The sequence below is a fragment of the Pleurodeles waltl genome, chromosome 4_2 (genome assembly GCF_031143425.1).
Source record: "Pleurodeles waltl isolate 20211129_DDA chromosome 4_2, aPleWal1.hap1.20221129, whole genome shotgun sequence".
Lineage (NCBI taxonomy): Eukaryota > Metazoa > Chordata > Amphibia > Caudata > Salamandridae > Pleurodeles > Pleurodeles waltl.
The window spans coordinates 446331248-446341971 of record NC_090443.1 but is presented as its reverse complement, the minus strand read 5'-3'; the positions used below and the strand labels follow the sequence as shown (position 1 = coordinate 446341971).

Below are 10724 nucleotides of genomic sequence, written 5' to 3'. Positions count from 1 at the left end.
TACTACGGTCTGAGTTGTTCTTTTAAGATGTTTTTATGTACTACGTTTCGCTGACCTTAATGCATCGCATGCATGCACTACCAAACATCACCTGACACGTTGTCCTCCTCGCATCTCTGAATATCCTTTGCTTATGTTGCCCTTTTGCCTCTTGGACTCCGGAGAATCTTAGTACCTCTGCAGTAGGGGTGCTCGATGTTTGCCTTAATGCCCAAGGCTGACTGGAAAATGCCTGCTGAATTTCTCTTCGACAGGTACCCTTTGGAGAGCTTTACTTTGCAGAATGGGATTGAGTACAAGAAAACCCTTCTGCGAATTACATTTTATGTAGAACGAGTTGTGTTTTTTTTTTTTTTTTAAAGTAATTAAGAATATGTTAAAAATAAATTGTAAAAAAACATGATTTTTCACATGTACTTGGCAACGCTAAATATTTTTCAACCTTCCCAACGCCCCCAAAATGTACCTTAAGTATTTATGAAGGTTCCAAATCATGAAGCTGCAAAATGTGGATATTCTCAACGGCTCCAAATTGTATCCTAGATATTCGTGGTGGATTACAAAGATCCACCTTTTTATTATACACATTTGCGAGGATTCCAAATCACTAGTTTACCACAGATATTAGTGAGTGTTCCAAATCACAAAGTTTGCCATAGTTATTTGCAACGGTTCCAAACCACAATGCTCCACTGTTTCGTAAAGACATTCACGAGGGCCCCATATCACAAAGTACCGCAGTTTTACCACATATACTCATGAGGGCTCCGTATCAAATAGTCCCACACTTTACTATAAATATTCGAAAGAGCTCCATACCACAAAGCACCTCAGTTTACCGTAGTTATTTGGGAGGACGCCATACCACAAAGTGCCATAAAGTACCAAATGTATTCATCAGGGTTTCAAAAAAAAAATTGCAGCCCTAATCAGCAGACGCAGAAGGACCCCTGTACAATACTAGTATTTTTATAGTGCAGCTATGCCATTGGTAGGGCCTTGTAGCGTTGCTGGTTGTCAGAAATGGATCCACACGACTGGGGATGTGGGTTCAGACCGCAGTCTGGTCTGCGTAGGTTTGTTTTACCGGAATTGTTTGTCGATGGCTGTGCTGAGCAGCGTAACCTAAGAGAGACCCTTTTGTGCAGTGCATTCCGTGTCAATAACTCTTTCATGTTTTGAACTTTGGAAGTCTTGTTTTTGCAGTATCTATTGAGTAAAAGATATGTACTTTGCGGGCAGCAAAGAAGTCTAACAGCCAAACTTTCAATATGTGTGTGTAGTGTGCTATATTTGTGTTTTCTGTGTGTGTTCTGCCGCAAAGATGGGTGTCTGGTATTTGTGTACGTCTGGAGAGTGGCATACGTTTGTTATTAATGGGTGTGCGTAGGTCTAAATATGGGTGATTGGTGCATATACGTATATGTAAAGTTGTAGATGATTGAGTGTTTGCTGGGTTTTCTTTATCTTGGTAGTTGGTCGATAAAGCCTCGGATAGGTGCTGCAAATATGGGTGTCTAGTACATATATTTGTGTAAAGCTGCAGATGTGGGTGATGCTAGTGCTTTTGGGGTGTTCTATATCATAGCAGTTAGCCTCTGGAGTTGAGGTGATTGGTTCATTTGAAAAGTCGCACGTAGCTTGAAAAGCTGCAAATATGGGTGGTTGGGTGCACATGGTGGCACATATGTTAATAAGTGTGTTTAAAGCTGTAGATATTGGTGTATGTGGAAAGTCAAATGGTGCATGGTTATTACTGGTGTCTAAATCACCAGCACTTGGGTGGTTTGGATTGGTTTTGGGCCAGTGTGCACATGTGTGTTTCGGCTGTAGAGCATACTACGGTTGTTTGGAAGTGGTTAGGACAGTGGTCTTCAAACTTTTAAGTGCTCTCCTTGGGAGGGGAGGGGGGGGGGGATAGAGGAGTCTAGGGTCTAGGTCCCAATAGATCTAGGCTTATATAAACATTGCAGTTAAGTTCTGTTACAGTTTTTAAAAATGCAGTCCAATACAGGGCTTACTAACATGTAAAAGTATCTACAGCATGATTATTAAAAATGAGGGAGTGATTTTTTAAAAATTATTATTAAGAATATTGGAGTCCCTTCACTTTTGACACATACACTAAGCTAGGATATAAATGGCAAAAGATGTTAGTGATGGTCCATCTCAGAGCGCTTTACTTCTGCTCATTATTTCCCCGCGTAAAACAAAGCACTGTTATCAGCATATGCTGCTTTTGGCCAGAGCCCGGTGCCCCCCCCCCCCCCGGATCACTTGAGTCCGCCCCTCCCCTGGTTTGAAGAGCCCTGTATTATGAACTTCAGCATTGTCTTGCGGTCTGTCGCAATTGGGTGGTTGATGTTACCTATTGTGGCCATAAAATGAAACGTGGTGCAAGCTTTAGGTTGCAAGAATAAGGAATACGGCATTTTAACACTTTGAAGATGTGTTTCCAAACGTCAGAAGTGTGAGCAGTTCGATATTGCTTAACATCCCATACAAGGCAACTGAAGCGTTGTTCTGTAAGACAACAGGAAAATGAGCCTAGGAGAGGAAATGCTCTCAGCATTGGCTGGCCTTTCGACATGCTGTAAACGCCGTGGCTGGACGCCTGCCATGGTTTTACAGAAGGCCTTCTCCTTTTGGTAGTTGGCCTTCATAACATTGAGACACACATTCTAATCCAGCTTTCCTGTATGACCAAATGCGGAGTTCTAACTAGGCCGAAACCAATCTGGGGGTTGCTTGTGTTGCCATCTGGAGAGGAACTGGCCTGGCAGTTCTAGCTGGACTGTACCTATCGGATCAGAATCAAAACTGATTTGCATATGTGTGGTCCCTGTCTAGAGTGGCATTGTAGATGAAAAATGGGAGACGGGTATAAATCCCTAAGGAATCCCCAGTGGCTGAGATTAATTCAAGCGTTCTTTATTTCCCTTTCTTGTTCGCATTGGTTAGTTATCTGAAAATTTGAAAAAGACCTCGGAAACCATTGGTTATCTTTCCCCTTAGCCGTCCTGTTTCACTTATTTGCCTACTGTGTTAGTGACTTAAAAGCCACAGATTGGTCACCAAAATCAAATTAAATTTAGTTTAAAAAGTTTGACATCTGTTGTACTGTGTACAGGCTTTAAGAGGAACCGAGACCAAGGCCAGGTGCAGAGCTGTGGAACAGTGCCCTGAGGCTTGCATCTGATGGCACTTTTCATGTTTTGTTTGTCACGTTTGAACCCACCCATTTGGTACCAACACGGGTGCTCTCGTGGTCAAGGAACTTGTTTCCAGCGCCTAGCAGGAAGACTAGGAAAACCAGCTTTGGAAGTGGACTATGGTGATCAAAGTAAATGCCCACACCTCTGCAACCCAGATATTCACGACCCTACACACACCCCTCCAAATTGTAAGGTGGCAAAGATGTTACATGTTTTAATGGACTTTTCAAGGCGAGGGCACAGCAAGCATCTGTTTATCGAAGCCATCTAGTGAACGGCGTTTTCCGCCCATTGCGTCCCGCAGGTGACTGGTGCTCGTCCGGGTTGGGGTCCCCGGAAACAGGGAGAGATCGAGTGGGCAGCCGTGGGTCAACGGGCTTCCCCCGCGTCGTGAGGTGCCAGCAAGAGGTGGCAGTGCTTAGCTGCGCTCTAGCCTCGTCGTCCAAGAGTGGGCACACTGACACTCTAAGCTGGTGTTGTGGACACTGAAGCTGGCCCCTCCCTGGCTGTTTTCTGCTCCGCGTGGGGGACAGAGAGTTTGTTTTGAATATTCATAACACCCAGCAGGGAGGTGTCTGACGGAGGCACCCTCTCCACTGCCCGTGGCTGCCATATCCGAACGGGTCTCTGCCCACCAAGTGTGTGCAGCGAGCTCCAGGCCACGGAGAGGGGCACATGCAAGCCGGAGGATGGGGGGTGGACACTCCCAGCAGCCAGATGTCGAGCAGCGGCGATACCTACGAGGTACTGTATGCATTTGTTCGCTGCGGGTGAGTGGGGGGGGGGGGGCTTCTGTGCCTCAGGGATTGGCCATGTAAACCCCGCAGCATATTTTTTGGTTGGCGGAGAACTTAGTTTGATTATTGGCTGTGCTTGGGAGCTACTGGCAGGTGGCATCATTGTCGGGTAAACTTTGTCCAGGGCTGAGCACTGGTGATGCATTAGCATTGTAGGCCAAGTGGCAGAGGGAGGCAACTCGGGGATGCCCCATAGGTCAGAGTTTGGGCCTATTGTGTGTTAGGGTAGGATGACCAGATTTTGAGGGGCAAAGACCGGGTCAGGCCAGACATAAAAGAAGGACTAAATACTTTACACTCACTTTTATATCTGACATGTCCTTTTTTTGCGTAGCTTTGTGAATGTGTGACTATACATGTGTGTGCACACACGCACATTTATATACACACACTCACATTTACAAGACTGCACATATAAAATTAGCTATGGCTTGACCTCCCATCCTACACCCTCAACCCCCCACCACCCACCTCTCTCTGCTCCCCACTCCGTGTCTGTGCTGGGAGCAGACAGGGGACTGTGTTGCCTTACAGTAACAGTTAAATTACTTTAAATATTGCATACTTTGTAGGCGTCTGTTAAAGGAGAGCATAGCTTTAATTTATGCTTCCCTAGATAATCTGACCTTTGTCTCCAAAAACCGGAACATTTATGTAATAATATGACCATTGTCCCAAAAACCGGGATATTTGTATAAAATTAAGAGAAGCATCGGGACACCGGGACCGACCTCTAAAAACCGGGACTCTCCGGGACTGCTGGTCACCCTATGTTACGGGTATACGAAGAAGGAATCCATTGCTGGCGTCACACCCACAGGTGAAGAGAAGCTGCAGCCTCGAGTTGTGGTAGAGGGCACCGAGATTCTGGCACGGCTCAGTTGAGTTCCTTCAGGCTTCACTTCAAGCACTCCAGAAGGGGTATGTAGCTCTGGCTGGCGGTGTTGCCCATACTGCAATGCGATCGGTGCGGACTTTGTTGTCACTATTGGTAGATGGGCACTGCTGGGATAGCGGCACTGCAGAGCCTGTGGGCATTGCCCCCTGTCAGAGATTGGGAAGACACAGCTGCTCGTACTGCTAGCCTGGTGGCAAATCAATGGGCATTCCTTAAAAGCTGGAATGGCTGGCATTGCCTAAAGCTCTTGCGTTGCCTGTGGCTAAGCTGAGTTAGTGTTTAAGATATGTGATTCATGTAACAACAAGTTGCCGCTTTTAGGCGCTGTCTGAACACTACGTAGCAGTGTAAGGGCACACAAATGGAAAGGGATATCGGAATATAATTGATGCACCTGTTTGCTTTAAATTGATCTACCACCCTGCCCTCTATATTTACCAACCTTGGCGTTAATGAATTGAAGAAAATGAATTGCCTCTTGGCGCTTCAGTAACCGGTGTTTCTATTGTTCAAGCCAATCGCGCGCTTTTTGTGGGCGGCTGATAGAAGAAGGGATGGACTGCCCACTTCAAATTCTAACCTGTGATCTATAGATTACACAAGGGATCGACCGAGGTCCATCGGCGTTAGCGCAGCCTGGATATCCGCACTGGCCCGTGCTGCCTGTCTTCCAACCCGCTGCGCCCCTCCCAGACTCGGATGTGTTTATGATACAATAGAAATATTCATGCTTGCCCCCTGACATGGGCGTTGTCTCATGTAAAGTACTGAAGCACATCCCTGGGGGCTTTGATGGCATGGCCGGGTTCGGGGCGGTGTTATGAAGATGTGTTTTTCACATTCCCTCGGCACAGGTGCTGCAGACACAATGAAACCAAGACAAGGGCCTCGTGGGACTCCCCGGGATATCTGAACAGAGAACAAACATTTGCAATGCAATGGGTCTCGCGTTCACTCAAGTTAGAGCTATTTGCGTTGTAAATTTCTAACTGGACTCTTCTTGCTACACAAACTGAAAATAAGAAGTATAACAGTTGACAAAAGTGAGCCGATTCAAAGTGCCGCAGTGAGCGTGAAGGAGACACAGAAAAGGAAAAAGAAGTTCCCTCGCAGTCAAAGTTATCTGCAAAAATCCAACTATCCATGCAACAGGGTCGATGGCCAAGGGGTAACAAAACCGCCCTAGGAGGAACGAAGGTAAAACAGTTACCAACGAAAATAAATTATTTTTGAAAGGCAAGCCCAAGAACTAGTGATAGGCCTGCGGTGGGTGTGGTTAAAAGCCCAGATACTGAACAACAGGTCAGAAAAGCAGCGCTTGCGCACTGCTATGCTCGACCTAAAATCTTGTTAAAGTAGTGAATTATTGGGCAGGTCCTCAGACTATGACGAGCGATGACGAGATCTGACGCCCCAGCAGAAGGTTAGAGGTTGTGTGGAAAGAGCGGCCTAAGTAACAGTTGAAGCGGCCTGAATAGTGACCACTAGCCCCTGGAGCTTGAGGTTTCAGAGGCCTGACAGCGGTGCGCACATTGGTTCCTTGGAGGCCCCACCTCTTGTACACTGTAGTCACAACCTGTTTGGGCTGCGAGTGGGTGGAATTGTGTGATTTGGCAGCATGGGATATTAAGATGCCTCATGCAGTGTAGCTTCTATCAATGAGCACCCCTACCCCCCCCACTTCCAGTGCAGCACTCCTGAGCAGATGTTACTTCCCTCCACATGTTCCCCGGTGCCCCTCACTGATGTTGCACGTTTGACTCAGAGCTAACACAATCCCTTGTGCCTGCAGAGAGCGCACACCCACAGTTCTCCAGTCTTGCAATGTGCTGACTACATTTCGGAAGTCCTATCCGTAGGTTCCTAAGAGTGTGGTAGAGCTGCACGCTTTCGTCATGCTACATGTACCACCTTGTGTAATGTCACAGACCATGGCACTTGACGTAGGCCCAGTGGGCCTCAGGCCTGTGACCCACTGCTGTCCTCACACTGCCCGAGCCTGGAGCTCTGGTCTGCTGGCCTCAGACCTGCAGTGTTCTCAGCTTCCCTCTATCTGAGGCTATGGTTTTTGTTTAAGGCTCTTATAAAGTGTCAGGCATGTTAAGTTGTCCAATCTTCATGGGTAAGGCTCAAGTAGGTCTCAGCCAGCCCGTGACCTTCCCCTGAGCCTCTTCGGTAATGCCCACGCCACCGCCTCTGCCTCTCTGTGTTGCCTTTTTTGGGACCCTCAGCTCTTATTCTCCTCCCAGGGGCCCTTCCCTGGATGTGTGGCCTTGGGCACCGGCTCACAGGACTCCCCTCTTGTTGAGTTGTTCGCATCACTACTCAGCCGCCTCTGACTCCTGTCTGCTGACTTTACCCCCCATGATTCCCCCCTTCATAAGTGATCACAGTCCTTGACTCTTTCCCTCTGTCGACTCTCCCCCTTCTCTCCCACTGCTCGGTTACCTCTGTCCTCTCCTTTGACCTTCATTTTCACACGCCCTCAGTGAACGCCATGTGTCCTCAAACATCGCACCATTTTCAACCCATGGCACTTTTTCTCTGGCTCCCCTCTCGTCCTGAAGCCTGTATCTATCAGTTCCTGCCAATCTCTTCCTCGTCCTCTTACCTACTACGGGCCTACGCAGTGACGTGGAGCCCTCCTGCGCCGCAGAGGCCGCAGGGTTTGGCGTTACGCCCCTGCTCGACGACCCTCCTCAGTGAGGGGCCGTGTGCTTACCAATGGCACCACTTTTAGGCCTCTGTCTCTTCCTCCTGGCTCTCCACGCGCCATCGTTCCTGGCATTTGCGCTCCCTCCCTGTCCACGCACAGAATGTCAGAGGGCGAACTGGGCCCTCACACTGGGCACATATTGTCCAACTGCGTCGGAGGCCCGACCGGGCACTGCACATCTATACAATCCCACAATTGTCTCAGCCGTCTATTTCTGTGCAACATTCTTCTGAGGCATGGAAGGAAAATGTGAGCACCGGGGAGGGGGGGGTAAAAAAGAGAGAGGGGAGACCCTGCCTTTGCTGAAGATTTATATTGAGTCTAGAAGCAACTTCCTGTTTATAGTCGGGCAGCAACGAATGTAAGGATAAACACAAAACTTGTGTGGGCCCTTTCGACTGCCTCTGTGATGTAGACCCGTCAAGGTATATCCTCGGGTCGACCATAGTCCCCTTTGCTCCCACAATACCCAGTATCACAGTTCCCTTGTCAAATTTGACTGAACATAGATGCGCTTCCTGTTTCCATAACGGCTCAGTTTGCTGAAGACCCATCTTTTTTTATTATAGATATCTTCATTTAATATTATGGTATTTATATGGCGCCTTACCGCTTTCCAAACGGAGCCATTCACTCACGACAGCACGTTGCATAGAACTAGCTTGTAATACAAGTAGGATCAGTCTAGATGTAACATAGCAACAGAAAGCAAAGTATCATTAGCACAAAAGTTAACATATGCAACAACAAAAAAGAAAATGAATACTCCGGTTCATGCTTAGTGGTTATATTGTTAAAACAAGCAGTGGCAAAGCCAATAGGTCTTGTCTTAAGACACACTGTCATTGAGTTTATGTACCAATGCTGTGCAGTATCGGTAAAAAAAGAAAAACAAAGGCACTGTCCCAGCCATGTCATTCTGTAGACACACGCAAGCATCACCAGGCGTCCACTTCTTTTTTTTCAATTGGCCAGTGTAAGGTGGCAGCCACCAATTAGATTGTTAAATTAAAAAAAACAAAAAAACTGCAGAGCACCAAGCAGCAGATGGCAGCTGCCAGTACCTCTCCCCCAAACAAAAAATGTAAATACCCATAAAGAGTAGGGAAGCAGCATAGAAGCTGGTGGGGGAATCAGTGGTATGGGGAGGGGATGCTGGGGGTTGGAGAAAATGAAAGTAAACCAGGTTGGGTGATGAGGGGAAAAAGCAGCACATGAGGAGAGGAACAGTATGAGGGGTGGGAAGCACACGAGAGCAGCACAAGGGAGAGGACAACACTAAGTGCGTGTGGGAAGTACACGAGAGAGACAGCAGCATGTGAGAGTGAGAGATCAACAAGAAGTGCACAGGAGGCAGGTGTTTGAGGTAGGGAAACAGCATACACAGGAGAGAGGTAGAAAAAACATGCACTCTTACACTGTGCTGAAAAGAAATGAAAAAAGCAGTTCCCTAAAAGCCAACAGTGTAAGAATACCATTCGGCCAAGCAAAAGAATGAAAAAGAGGCTATTCTCTAGGGGAGGGAGAAATACGTGGTGGACAAGGAAACGATCAAATAAACAAGCAGATGAGAGTGCCAACAAAGCCAACCAATGTTAAGCAATGGGCGGGATTTAAGCCCACTCTACATTTTGGAAAGCCTGCAAAAGGTCTTTCACAACCACACACCTTGCTGTCTAGAAAGTGAGACAGAAAAAAGTAATACGTACTGGTGGCCGAAGATTACAAATACTGGGGTTGTAGTTTAGCAAGGATGCCTATTTTTAATTTAGGGTCATGCCTCTTTCTACCACTACTCCCCATTTCAGATATTCTTTATCTCATGCTCGAGTTTTTTTTCCATCTCTGCTTTCTCCCTTTGTCACCTTTTTTCTTTTTCTTCCCCAAACGCTTTTCCTAGTTAAGCCTTTTTCTCTTATAATCTGGGTCAAAGTCTGACGAAAACGAGTCCATATCTCCAGAACTGAGTGCCTGTGCCCATCACCTGCACGTTAAGCACTGTGCATGCAGAAATAACCCTCTAAAACTTTGCATGAGAGCCACCACTGAAGGGTGATCACCACCTTTTGCTTTTCCGTTCGTGAAAATATTGAGTTCCAACATCACCTGACCAGACTCCATTTCATTGTCCTAACCTAGTCAGTATCTAGAATATCTTTCCCTGCATGTGGTTGGCACCTCAGTTGATAGCCTCCTGGCCCTCCAATACAATTGGTTGTGGGTATCATCTCGTAGATGCAAGTCTAGCACACTGGACATCTGGGTTATTTATCCAACAAAATCAAGCAACTTATTAGGGATATTTCCGGTCAGTGAGAGGGCCCAGTCTTTCTCCCAATTTGTTTGTCGAATAGCTTAGGGTGACCATGCTAGAATGCCATTAGTTTAGTCAAAGCATACCGCAGTTCTCCACATGTGGTCCCCAGAGATCTTTGGATGGCGATGCAGCTGTTCCATCAGCTTACCACAAGCACCCTGTGTTTATCCCCCGAAGCACATGTATAGAGCCAATCATGACCAAGGTAGCATTTAGCATGGGTCCAAGGCCTTACTCCACATTTTGCCTGTATTTGCCTCCCACTCGCAGGTCGCACAGAGGCTGTGGTGAAAACCTTCATCCCCTACTATCATCGACAGGTGGCGGTGGCCATCCTAAGAAGGTTGTGGAGCGAGGGGGAGCCACAGGGCCGGCACAGCCAGCAGCTCATGCAGTGTCAGGTGAGTACCATGCCCTGAAAGCGCTCTCCACCAACAAGGCTGAGTGAATGTATCCATACTCTGTATATAACCTATATGATGAAAGGAAAAAGGGGGTTTCTGAGGTTTGAGCATGGGAACTTTGGACATTTAGTTCCATACTTTCCTGTGCCGGTGGAAATTAAGAGATTTGAGCTATATTGTACTTGCAGTGTAGCTGTGGTCAGTTGTAGAAGGTGGAGCATCACAAGCTAATAATAAGGGAGTATGGTTTGTATGGCATGAACACAGGATTTGTAGCACAGAAGAACAGATTGTTGAAAAAGACAGTACAGCTTTTTGTATGAAAGTGCACTGACAATGTCACGAATACATGACATACCTTAATAGCAAAATTGGGC

General features: G+C 47.0%; 1 protein-coding gene across 1 annotated transcript in view; it reads left to right on the top strand.

Moving 5' to 3' along the window:
* The first annotated feature begins 3837 nt into the window (after nt 1-3837).
* Nucleotides 3838-10724, top strand: part of NIBAN3 (niban apoptosis regulator 3) — a 95856-nt gene continuing 88969 nt past the window's right edge. Inside the window, exons 1-2 of the mRNA XM_069231741.1 lie at nt 3838-3959; nt 10214-10344. Coding sequence (XP_069087842.1) covers nt 3905-3959; nt 10214-10344 — 186 coding nt within the window. The 5' untranslated portion in view covers nt 3838-3904. The remainder of the gene's footprint in view (nt 3960-10213; nt 10345-10724) is intronic.